The sequence below is a fragment of the Mandrillus leucophaeus genome, unplaced genomic scaffold (genome assembly GCF_000951045.1).
Source record: "Mandrillus leucophaeus isolate KB7577 unplaced genomic scaffold, Mleu.le_1.0 Scaffold551, whole genome shotgun sequence".
In the NCBI taxonomy this organism is placed as follows: Eukaryota; Metazoa; Chordata; class Mammalia; order Primates; family Cercopithecidae; genus Mandrillus; species Mandrillus leucophaeus.
Window position 1 is genome coordinate 351698 of NW_012105931.1, and position 11901 is coordinate 363598.

General features: G+C 50.4%; 2 protein-coding genes across 4 annotated transcripts in view; one reads left to right on the forward strand and one right to left on the reverse strand.

The window, feature by feature from the left end:
• The window catches only part of NFATC3 (nuclear factor of activated T-cells, cytoplasmic, calcineurin-dependent 3), a 175823-nt gene extending 170838 nt beyond the window's left edge, over nucleotides 1-4985 (forward strand). The window contains exon 13 of the mRNA XM_011998006.1: nucleotides 2765-4985. Within this exon, the coding sequence (XP_011853396.1) occupies nucleotides 2765-2886 (122 nt within the window). The 3' untranslated portion in view covers nucleotides 2887-4985. The remainder of the gene's footprint in view (nucleotides 1-2764) is intronic.
• Nucleotides 4986-5521: 536 nt separating this feature from the next.
• On the reverse strand, nucleotides 5522-11069 carry ESRP2 (epithelial splicing regulatory protein 2). Of its 3 annotated transcripts, none has more exons than XM_011997983.1 (13): nucleotides 10376-11069; nucleotides 10151-10265; nucleotides 9717-9815; nucleotides 9151-9205; nucleotides 8966-9076; nucleotides 8760-8892; nucleotides 8635-8677; nucleotides 8181-8482; nucleotides 7861-8073; nucleotides 7557-7755; nucleotides 7217-7403; nucleotides 6779-6944; nucleotides 5522-6705 (listed from the first exon to the last, which is right to left on the reverse strand). In XM_011997983.1, the coding sequence occupies exons 1-13, from the start codon at nucleotides 10436-10438 to the stop codon at nucleotides 6616-6618; spliced, it is 1776 nt and encodes a 591-aa protein (XP_011853373.1). In that variant the 5' UTR covers nucleotides 10439-11069; the 3' UTR covers nucleotides 5522-6615. The 3 variants fall into 3 exon arrangements, with proteins under 3 accessions (XP_011853373.1, XP_011853372.1, XP_011853374.1); XM_011997982.1 differs by having other exon boundaries at nucleotides 8966-9106; XM_011997984.1 differs by lacking the exon at nucleotides 6779-6944 and having other exon boundaries at nucleotides 6615-6705.
• Between the last annotated feature and the right edge of the window lie 832 nt (nucleotides 11070-11901).

An 11901-nucleotide genomic window follows, 5' to 3' on the forward strand; every position in this document is an offset into this window, starting at 1 on the left:
ACACACACACACACACACACACACACACACACACACATATATTTTTAGACAGAGTTTCTCTCTTGTCTCCCAGGCTGGAGTACAATGGCGCCATCTTGGCTCACTGCAACCTCCACCTCCTGGGTTCAAGCAATTCTTCTGCCTCAGCCTCCCAAGTAGCTGGGACTACAGGCGTGCATCACTACACCCTGCTAACTTTTTGGTATTTTTAATAGAGATGGGATTTCACCGTGTTGGCCAGGCTAGTCTCGAACTCCTGACCTCAGGTGATCCACCCACCTCAGCCTCCCAAAGTGCTGGGATTACAGGTGTGAGCTACCACGCACGTCCTGAATTAGTAGTGTTTTTGTTTTTGTTTTTGTTTTAAGGCAAAGTTTCGCTCTTGTCCCCCAGTCTGGAATGCAATGGCATGATCTCGGCTCACTGCAACCTCTGCCTCCCAGGTTCAAACAATTCTCCTGCTTCAGCCTCCTGAGTAACTGGGATTACATGCGCGTACCACCACGCCCAGCTAATTTTTTGTATTTTAAGTAGAGACGGGGTTTCACCATGGCCAGGCTGGTCTTGAACTTCTGACCTCAGGTGATCTGTCCTCCTCAGCCTCTCAGAGTGCTGGGATTACAGGCATGAGCCACTGCGCCCGGCCTTTTTTTTTTTTTTTTTGAGATGGAGTCACCCAGGCTGGACTGCAGTGGCACAATCTTGGCTCACTGCAACCTCCACATCCTGGGTTCAAGCAACTGAATTAGTAAATATTAATTCCCTTCTCCTTATAACCATATGAGTTTGAGAAATTTTTGTTCTTAACTGTGGTAAACCAGAAAAGATTAGATGTTAATACTTGCAAGATTTTTTAAATGTTTGTTAGTGTTTCTTTGCTCTATGATCACATCAAATTCTAAGTATAGAAAACTTTTTGTTTTGGTCTATTTTTGTTTATAACAGCTGTAACGAGATACAATTCACATACCATAAAATTTGTCCTTAAAGGCTGGGTGCAGTGGCTCACACCTGTAATCCCAGCACTTTGGGAGGCTGAGGTGGGTGGATCACGAGGTCAGGAGTTTGAGACCAGTCTGGCCAACATAGTGAAACCCGTTCTCTACTAAAAATACAAAAATATTAGCTGGGCATGGTGGTGGGTGCCTGTAATCCCAGCTACTTAGGAGGCTGAGACAGGAGAATTACTTGAACCCAGGAGGCGGAGGTTGCAGTGAGCTGAGATCACGTCACTGCACTCCAGTCCAGGCGACAGTTCGAGACTCTGTCTCAAAAAAGAAAAAAAAATTTATCCTTAAAAGTATACAACTGAGTGGTTTTTAGTATAGTCAGAGTTTTGCAACTATTACTAGTATCTATTTTTATTTATTTTTATTTATTTATTTTTTGAGACGGAGTCTCGCTTTTGTTTCCCAGACTGGAGTGCATGGTGCAGTCTCGGCTCACTGCAACCTCCACCTCCCGGGTTCAAGCGATTCTCCTGCCTCACCCTCCCAAGTAGCTGGGATTACAGGCATGCGTCACCACACCCGGCTAATTTTGTATTTTTAGTAGAGACGGGGTTTCTCCATTTTGGTCAGGCTGGTCTCAAACTCCCGACCTCAGGTGACCCGCCCGCCTCAGCCTCCCAAAGTGCTGGGATTACAGGCATGAGCCACCGCACCTGGCTACTTGTATCTAATTTTATAACTCCATTTTCATTACTCTGAAAAGAAACTCCATACCCATTAGTAATCACTCCCCGTTTCTCCCTCTCCACAACCTGTAATCTGTTTTCTGTCTCTATGGATTGGCCTGTTCTGGACATTTCATATAAATGGAATCATATATGACTTTTCGTATCTGGCCTCTTTGACTTAGCAGACTGTTTTCAAGGCTGAAGCATATATCAGAACTTCATTACATTTCAAGGCCGATATTCCATTTTATGGATAGAGACAACTTACCGTTTATCCATTCATCACTTGGTAGACATTTGGATTGTTTCCACTTTTTGGCTATTATTAATAATGCTGCTGTGAACATTTGAAAGTTTTTATTGTGGACATATGTTTTCACTTCTCTTGTATATATGCCTAGGAGTGGAATTAGCGTAGACTTTAGTTGATAAGGCAAGGAATGAAATGATATGAGAACTAAAGTTTCTTATTTGGGGGATTTGGGATGTTCCCTTCTATGTTAGTTCCATAAGATGGAAATTCTTTGCTCTGGACCTCACAGAGCACTGTACCTCCCTGAGGTGCTTGGAACATCAGAGAAATTAATAGAAAAGCTAGAGCCTCCAATCAGAAAATATCACAAACAACAGAAATGCCCCCACATAATAAAGAGTGCTTGTATTAGGATAGAGTAGCAAAATCACCCCCACATCACAGTGGTTTATTCTGACCAAAGCATTTATTTTCATTCCATTTATATAGGAGGTGGCATTGTAGAAAATAAAAACTTTCTCGAAGAGATACAAATTAAAGAAAAGTTAGAGTAAGGTGAATACTTGTTTAAAAGTACCTTTAGAGTGAGGGTAAGCCCCCTTCCCAACCCAAAATGAACTGAATGAGAGGGAGAGAAAAAGAGGTCCGGAGCAGTTTGTGGAGTGATGTTTCCATCTCTAATGCCACTTAGCTCAGGAGCAGGCTTCAGATACTGCCTTTATCGTTACAGAAAGCCATGGGAAGGAAAATGTCTGAGGTAGAGCTCAGCACTTCGCATCATAAGGCTAGTCACTCAGAAGTCACTAATCACTGTCCCTTTTCTTGTTTTTCAGTGAACGAGATAATTGGGAGAGACATGTCCCAGATTTCTGTTTCCCAAGGAGCAGGGGTGAGCAGGCAGGCTCCCCTCCCGAGTCCTGAGTCCCTGGATTTAGGAAGATCTGATGGACTCTAACAGTGCTCACTGCAGCCTTGTGTCCACCACCAACTTCTCAGCATGTTTCTCTCCTTGGACCTTGGGTTTCCAACTCTGCAGCCTTCAGGTCTGGCACCAGGAGTGGGACTCACCATTTGTGGGGAAAGCAGCGTTCCTCCACCTCAGGCCTTGGGTAGATTTTGTAAAAGAACAGGAGCAGCATAGGCTGTTTGAGCTTTGGGGAAACGAGCTTTGCTTTTTATATTTAACTAGGATACTTTTACGTGATGGGTGCTTTGAGTGTGAATGCAGCAGGCTCTTGTTTCCGAGGTGCTGCTTTTGCAGGTGACCTGGTTACTTAGAGAGGATTGGTGATTTGTACTGCTTTATGGTCATTTGAAGGGCCCTTTAGTTTTTATGATAATTTTTAAAATAGGAACTTTTGATAAGACCTTCCAGAAGCAAAAAAAAAAAAAAAAAAAAAAAAAGAAAAAAAAAAGAAAAAAATCCCAAGCCCACACCTATGCCTCAGAAAGTCAGCATGTGTCCTAAAGATTTTCATAGATTTATAGGAAATAAAGCCAAATGTAGCTCATACCTCTTTATAAAACTAAACTGTTGTTAGATAAAATGAGAAGAGACCATTCCATCATTGAAGTGTTGGAATATAAAAAGACATTCCAGAGCATAGCCTTTTGGTAACTTTCTAGGTAATCTTGCAATCTCTCCATACTGGCTCCATGTTGAAATTGCTTTTTCCCTCAGGACCCTGGGTTACATGGCTACATTTAAGGTGACTCTGAATGGTGGGGTTTTAGCTTGGTCACTTTCATTTCTTGCCATGATAAAAACTAGTAAGCTGTTCAGTGCTCTTCCTATTTGTGTCATCTGGTCCTAGAACCTTTTCCAAACAGGAGCATCTGCCTTTGCTGTTCTGTGACCTTTGAAGTCAGTCTCACGGTAGGCAGCTTCGCAGTTGTAACTCTTCTCTAGAGGCCAGGCTGTGTGCAGAGCTAAAGCACAGGTGAGCTGTACATCAGCATGGGCAGAGAAAATAGAGGACTCCAGATGGGAAGGTTTTAAGAGTCACACTAGCATGGAAGGCTTATCTGCCATTCTGTTTATAGCCCAAAATGATTCTGACCTACCCTGTCCTGTCTGTATGATCTAAAAACCAGCCTTTTCCCCAGAAGGCTCTGAGCACATCCAGAAGTGATAACCTGACCCTCCACACCAAAGACACCCTGGTGCTGCTGCTGGTGAGACTGGTGTCTAAGGCAGGGCCCAGCAGAAACTGCAGCCTGCTGTCTACCAAAGGAGGTACCCAAGTTGGGTACTTTAAAAAAAAAAAAAAACCTGCCCTTACCCCTCTCCCTAGTGGGATCTTTTACCTGTTCCTGGGCCTATTACAGAGCCTCTGAAGTTTGCAGTATGCTTTCAAATGAAATAATATACTTCCACTGATTCAGGAAGCAGATTTTTTGAGTGCCTATATGTGAGACAGTGTGCTGGTTGAAGGCCTGATGCTGTTATTCCAGGAGACTGCAGGCCCTTGATGCCAGGACTCTCTCTACTGAGGCCAGTTCAGGCCTGGGAAAGGGAGCTGGCCTATTGCCCACCACCTGTTGTCAGTAGGGTTGGAGCTGTTGACTCAGGATGAGGAAGTATGGTCTTTAAAAAAAAAAAAATGTATTTCAGATTTCTCCTCTAAAGTTAGAGAAAAAGATCTGTCCTTCAGCAGATCACTGTGGCCCGTCTTGGAGCTGGGTGGTTTCAAATTTTCTTGAAAAGTGAGTTGTGTCACAGAATGTGGATAGTGAGATTTGCTTCTGGGCCTGTGGTTGGAAGCCCACAGCTTCCTTTGGAGGGGCAAGAAGTTGGCCTCTCGATTGACATTCCAGAGAAATGGCCAGACTTGCCTCTACTCTTTTGCCCCTGGTGTAGCTGCCTCACATGGGATTATTGCAAGAGTTCCCCTTGCAATACCCTTTGGGGGCTGCTTTGCTGCCCTCAAGAATTAAAAGCCTCTATGATCCAGAGTTGCTATGCACCAAATTTTGATGCCTTCTAAATACCTTGATGCCTGTAGCACTAGAAATGCTTTCCTATTTAAAATAAACATTACATTTTAAAATAGAGCTTTGTATACTATGTAAGCATTTTTATATCAGCTTTGTAAAAGTTTTGGTGTTAAGAGTCAATATTTTTTGGCTTTGTAGATAAAGACTTAAATTTTTGTGCAACATAGTGGTGTTAAAGCACACATCCATTGGACTATGCAAATCAATTTATAGTAGCAGCACTGAGCAACTGGGCACGTGCTAGTATGCACCCCCTCCTACTCTAACTGTGCTAGCTCTTGGGTTGAGGAATGGAATGAGTAGCCTTCTGCTTACTGGAGATGCACAGAGAAACATGGCTGAAAACAGCTTTAAAAGGAACATGTCTTCGGGTTCATGTGTGGTGCTGCTGCCCAGGTGTAAACTGTCCCCACCCAGGGCCAGCCATTATCACCAGACCTCTTCTGGGCCTGGCTGTGAAGCCTTGTCTTTGGTATTCAGAATGGATCTTTAAGGCTCAGATGGGCTCAAATTGAAACCTTGTGATTTATAAAATGGATGTTTAGTAAAGGAACTGGTTCTCAGTTATGTTTACAGCACTTGGAATTGTGTGTTCTTGTACATTTTGTATTTTAAAACCTTTTATGGGAGTGCGGTGCTCCTTACACAAATACAAAGGGAAGAAGAGCCAGCAGTTGAGGCTCCTCAGTTTTAGTGCTGAAATAATAAACAATGACAGGTCAACAGTCTCCTTAATCTGTCTGAGTGTTCCTGTGCCTGGGGTTGGTGTGGAGCTCCTCACTTTGGGGCAAAGTTAAGGGTCCTGTGGCTTTTAAAAAGTCCATTTGGTTAATAACTTTTCATTTAAGGAAGAGAAAATCGAGTTCCAAATTGCTTCTGAGGCTTCAGTTCTGTACCATTTAATGCGTGCAAAGGACATTCCACAGTGTCTGCTGGGTTCAGGGCAACTGGCTTTCCGAAGGCATACAAGAAAAGTTGGCTAAGTCCCCTTTAAAAGTCAAGCCTGAGTTTTTGTGTGGGGGCCTCCTGCCCCCTAATGTCTTCTGGTGATACTGCAGCACAGTCCATCAAAATAGTTCGTGGTTTTGCCATCTGTTACTCCTTATGCCCACCTCGGGAGGGGCTAGCATCTTTAGGTGGGACCATCCCTGGCACAACATGGTCTCTGAGGTCCAGATATTCTGAGGGTAGGGCTGGCTCCCTCTGCCTCCTTATCCCTCACCAGAGGGACAGGGGGAGGTAGAACATTGGGATCTTTACTCAGAGGCTCAGATGGACCCTTGATTCTCCCAGGAATCATACATTGAAGGTACCAGAGCTTCCATTTTAAAAAAGAAAGCAAGCCTGCCATGGACCTATCAGCCCCACCGTATCTGTTGGCATGGGCCACAGCCAGGACACACTAAAGGGCTCTCCAGGTGCCAGTCAAGATGCCTGGCTCAGGCCATCAGGAGCCGGTTAGCCCCATTCCACCCCTAGCCCTGCATGCAGGGTTCAGCCATTGTCTTTGGGGGAAACAGACAGAAGAATAAGTGGAGGGTGGAGCTGGGGCTTGGGCTCCTCTAGGTACCTTCTGAGAGCTTTGACAAGCCAGAAAGAAGCTACCAGGTTGAGGGTGCTGGTCTGGATGCAGGAGAGACATGTTCACTGAGGATATCAGCTGGCTCTTACCTCCTGGCTTTCTCTCCTACAAACACACCCATTCCTTGGGGGCTTGTAACACAGTGCGAGGTGGGTCACCAACAGGCATCAGACTGGTGTAGTCATCAGCAGGTAGCTACAGAAGGGATGCACATTTAGGGCAAAGAGCTCAGCCAGACCTGCCAGGCCCTCCAGCCACACAATCTCACCTGGTAGGCCTGGAAGACGCTAAGCAGATCCTTCATACCAGCTGTGTATGGGACACCCTGCATGCGGACCAAAGCTCCTGGCTGGGACAACACTGAGGTGGGAGCAGAGGCCAGGGCAGCAGTGGGTGTGGTGAGGTAGCCCACAGTGGTGGGGGAGACTGGGGGGCTAGGGTGGGAGAGACAAGGTTTAGTCATGCATGCCACATGTGGCCTAGACCGAGTCCTGTTTCCCTCCTCCCTTGCTTCTGCCTTGTGATTAGTTCAGTTCCTCCTCCCTGAAGCCCCAGCTTCTACAGAGTCATCTTCGATCTGTTTTGTAGATGGCGTTAGCCAGCTCCCACCTTACTCCCTTGTCATCTGGTCCAGAAAGGGGATCGTGACCCTTCCCTAGATTGGGACAGGGAGCGGGACTGTGGTGTTCTCTTAGCTGCAGGGTACCTTGGGTAGTAGGCTGTGTAGTTCAGGTAGAGTTGAGTGGCTGGCCCTGGATAGTAGGCAACAGGGGTGGGGGCAGCAGGTACCCTGGCAGCTGGGAGCAGTGCTGAAGAGGGGTATAGAGCTGCCGTCTCCGTGGGAATGAGGGTTGGGGTGGCTTGGAAGGTGGCGTAGGTAGGTGGTGAGAGGCCTAGAGACAGAAGGAAAAAGTGCATGTGCACGGAGCCTAGCACTGCCCTGGTTGGGGCAGCCAGAAAGGAGTACCCGCTATACAAAGTAGTAGGGGCTTACAACAGCCTGACTCCCACAGGCCTCCTTCTTCCCTAGCCCCTAGGGCACTCACAGGGCAGCTTGCAGGGCGGAGGGGACATGCCACTGCGGCCCAAGGTGCCCCCCATCAGCACACGGCTCATCTCCTCTGTGGAACAGGGGACCACCTCCACGTAGCGTTCCTTCATCACCTTCTTATGGCAACGCTGAGCAGTAGCTAGGGCTCGCTCTGCTGATGTCATCTGGATGAAGGCATCGCCCGATGGCCGGCCCTGTGCACACCATCTTGTGAGCAGTTTGTCATGTGTAAGAGTGCCTTACCCCTAACACACACCCCTTCCTATTGATGTGTTCCCCCTACCAAGCAGTGGCCTCACCTGCTGGTTGAGCACCATGTGCACACCATGGGGCCGGATGTCAGCTGCTGCCTCCCCCAGAAAGCTCAGGATGTCTTCAATGGTGGCCGTGTAGGGCAGGCCTCGGAGGCGTACACAGTCCCTCCCAGTCCCAGGTGCCAGTGGGAAGGGGATGGGCAGCAGTGGGGCAGTCAGTGTGGGAAGGAGTGGGCCAGATGCATAGCGGTTCAAGACCTAGTAAGGAAGGCAGCAACAGTCTGGTCATGCCAAGTAGGGTGGGGGCACAGAGGGCCACCCTGGAGTAACAGTACCTCTAGGGGTGGAAAGCCCTGGGTGCTCACCTGCTGCACCTCGGCTGCAGTGCTCCGGAAGAGTTCAATGTATCGCTTACCCAGCATGCCCTTGTGCCTGCGCAGTGCAGCCTGTGCCAGCTCCTCACAAGCAAAGAGGGCGAAGGCATCACCAGTCGGCCGGCCGTCAGGGTGGCGCACAAAGAGCAGCCCCTCGGCACCCCCAGTCACTGGGCACTCTGGCCCCAGGAAGCCTAGCACGTCCATTGGCCCAGCCGAGAAGGGCAGTCCCCGCAGCCGCAGGATCACTTGGTCTTCCCGTGACAAGAAACGAGCCACCTCTAGTGATGTGCCTGTGTGGGGGACATGGGAGTCACCTGCTGACTTCACTCATGCCCCTTCAGACACTCACCCATGCAGGGGAGCAGGCAGGCAAGGGGGTGGTGGGGAAGTGAGATATGGATCAAGGACCAGGGGAGCCAGGCCCTGTTTGGGGTATACTCACCCCCTGCGATCTTTACAAACTCCTCCCCTGTCGCCTTATACACCTGTGGGTACAGAGAGCAGCAGCCCGTGGGTCTCAGGCCTGGCTCAGATTGGCCCTGCTCCGCTCCCAGCCCAAAGCCCCACCTCAATATAGCGGACGCCCATGTGATGCTTGTGTCTCTGCAGCGCTAGGTCCCGCTGCTCGCTGTCCACAAAGCGGATGAGGGCCTCACCATTTCTGCGGCCCTGGGCGTTGAGGCAGAGCGCTACACCACCCCTGTGGAGCCAGTGCTGTTAGTGCCTCCTGGGTAGGCCTGTCCAGTTGGGCCCACCCACCCCACCACACCCACCTGGCCACGTTGAGCCCTTTGAAGAAGCGAGCCACGTCCTGGTCTGATGACTGCCAGGGCAACCCACGAGCCCGTACCACAGTCTCACTGTCCACCACATCTGCCTTGCTGCTGTAGAGGCAGGGCACAGTGCTGTCAGAGCTATCCAGCTGTTGTCACCCCCCAGCCCCTGCTCCCACACTCACCAAGGCCCCGTCTCATATTTCTGCTTTATCACCTCGGGCTTCGAAAACAATTGACCTGAGAAAAGATGGTGTGGGGGTCAGCAGGGTCTGCTGGAGAGGGGTCTCCCCACCAAGTTCTGCAAAAAGAGGACAGTTGAGGGAGATGAAGAAATGACAGGCTGAGCGCAGTGGCTCAGGCCTATAATCCCAGCACTTTGGGAGGTCAAGGTGGGTGGATCATTTGCGGTCAGGAGTTCGAGACCAGCCTGGCCAACATGGTGAAACCCAGTCTCGACTAAAAATACAAAAATTAGCCAGGCGTGGTGGCAAGCGCCTGTAATCCCAGCTACTCTGGAGGCTGAGGCAGGAGAATAGCTTGAACCTGAAAAGTGGAGGTTGCAGTGAGCTGAGTTTGCACCACTGCACTCTAGCCTAGGCTACAGAGCAAGGCTCTGTCACAAAGAAAAAGAAGAAATGACAAAGAGGCTTCCCCTGTGGTCTCTTAGAGAAGGTCACAGTGGGGAGGAGTAATAGGCCGGCATTCGTCATCCCTGAGAACAGGTGACAGGCAGTGAGGGAAAACTTACTGCTGGACTCTTTGAGTAGATCGAGGATAACAGCTACCATTGTCTTCACTTCCCAGACCCCAAAGTCATCCTCTGTGGCATCTGTCTCCAGTCCTAAATCTATGGGTAGAGAAGTGACAGTGAAGACAGCATAAGCACGAATCCTGTTTACCCCTGGGCCCAACTCCCCTCCATAGACACATGCTGGAGACCAGCATATAGATCTGTTTTGGCCCAGTTCATGTGTGCACTTACAGATCCCCAGTCCAGACATAGACACATACCCACATTCCAAACTCATCCTAGCACAGACACACAGACACAGGTACAGTCAGGGACTTAGCAGATGATGCAGACTTGCATGTGTCCATATTACCCACCCACCAGCATGCGCATACTCAGATACATGTACCCACAGTGGCTTGTCCACCCTAACCCTTCTGGGTCACAGATACCCTGTGCCATGGTGGCCACAGTGAGGTCCCTGGCAGGGCAGGTACTTGGATGTTGCATATGGAACTCTCTTCGGAGGTCGTAGAAGGAGAAGAATGTGTCGGGGAGCACCAGGTTCTGGGGGCACATAGGATTGGGGATGAGTGCCCTGCCCACCCTCAGGACAACAGGGGTCCTGGGACCCTTACTGACCCTGCCCCCCGCCCGGTTTTCCTTCAGGGCCATACCTTCCTGGAGGCCTCAGGGTGCAGGACCTGTCGCAATAGCTGCTGCCCATCAGTGCAGAGCATGTAGGGGCCCCCGCCCAGCAGAGCCACATCCCCATTCACCAGCTGTGAGAACTGGGGATAGGGAGTGGGGAGAGAGAAACACAGATTCACAGCTGGGCAGGCAGGAAGTGAGGGTAGGAGGAGGAAGGAGGCAGGCTGCAAAGCTGGTTCAGCCAGATGTTCAACCCTATCCTGCCTGGGAAGAAGAAGCCACACCTGTTGAGCCTAGCCCTATGTCCCTTCCCCTCACCCCCCAACCTTGTTCCAGTCCACTGTCACCTCCTCCAGGCCAAATGAGGGCAATCACACATAACCCAAGCCCTCAACACACACACTCCAGGAGTTTGGAGTGGGGCCAGAGCAAACACCTGGAGTGGGACAAGCAGGTGGGAAGAGGCGGAGCAAAGCAGGTTAAACCTGTCTCTGACCAGGCACCACCCTCAGACAGGTGGGGGAGGCCCAGTCCTGCCTGAGGCCCAGAAGGCTCATGGTCAATGGCAGCCCCGCCTCCAGGTCTGACCAACCGAGGGGCAGAGAAACTCCAAGGACAGAGCTCCACACTTGGACATCAGGGGCAGCATGAGCTTTGACCCACACCCTATCGACCGGCTGGCACTGAGCTGTTTGCTTATAGAGGGGGTGGCACTCCTGAGGCTGCCCAGCCCTCCCCCAGCCTCCATCCTGGCTGGAGAAGTATAAGCACTAATCACTGACCCACGGACCCTCCCTGCCAATTCTGTGAAACTTTACAACCTGAGGCTGACAGAGCAAGGCAACCCAGCTCTCCTCCAGCAAACTCCCCAAGTGAAGGGCCCAGAGCCCTTCTGAAACAGACAAGAATCATCATCGTGGTGCCTCCTCATCAGGAACCACAAGAGTTGTTGGAAGATGAAAGAATGTGTGCGTATAAAGGACTTAGACTATTACACTCAAGAGTCAGACACAGAGTGAGCGACGTAGTGAAGATAAGGAAAAGAAAACAGCAATGGAAACCACCTCCCACTTCAGCTAGGGCAGGAAGCACCCCAGGCCTTTGCACTCAGCAGGCAGATAGTCCCCCAGGCCAGGCCTGGACAGCGCCCACGCCTGGCCAGCCGGCCGGGACAGGCCTAGACGAGCAGTTTACACCTGGCGGCGTCTACCTCTAGGGCCGACACCGCCCTACGCCTCCACTCCAGCGGCTCCCAAGCGGGCCGAAGACGCGGGCGGCAAGGACTGGCGACCTATATGGGCCCCTCGACCCTTTTCGCTTCCGACTGCGGCTCAGGGAGACCTGACCCAGCAGGTCTCCCAAGGGCGTCTCGGCCTGGCTCCCCGGGCGGGAACTGGGGATGGATCCCAAAGCCTGCGTCCCGATCCCTTCGGTAGGAGTAGGTTCCTGCAATGGTTGAAAAGTAAAGCGCCCAGGGGAATGGCCGGCACGCGCGGATGAAAGGGACACGCACACGTGAGAGTCGCTCAAAGTTTCAAACAAGACCCCGTCC

Excerpts from the sequence above, each read along its gene's own strand:
- ESRP2 (XM_011997982.1), bottom strand. The coding sequence starts at position 10,438 with ATGCTCTGCACTGATGGGCAGCAGCTATTGCGACAGGTCCTGCACCCT. Across the intron at positions 8,678-8,759 it reads TGGGCGTCCGCTATATTGAG|GTGTATAAGGCGACAGGGGA; the intron begins GTGGGGCTTTGG and ends CTGTACCCACAG. Across the intron at positions 8,483-8,634 it reads GTTTGTAAAGATCGCAGGGG|GCACATCACTAGAGGTGGCT; the intron begins GTGAGTATACCC and ends TCCCCCACACAG.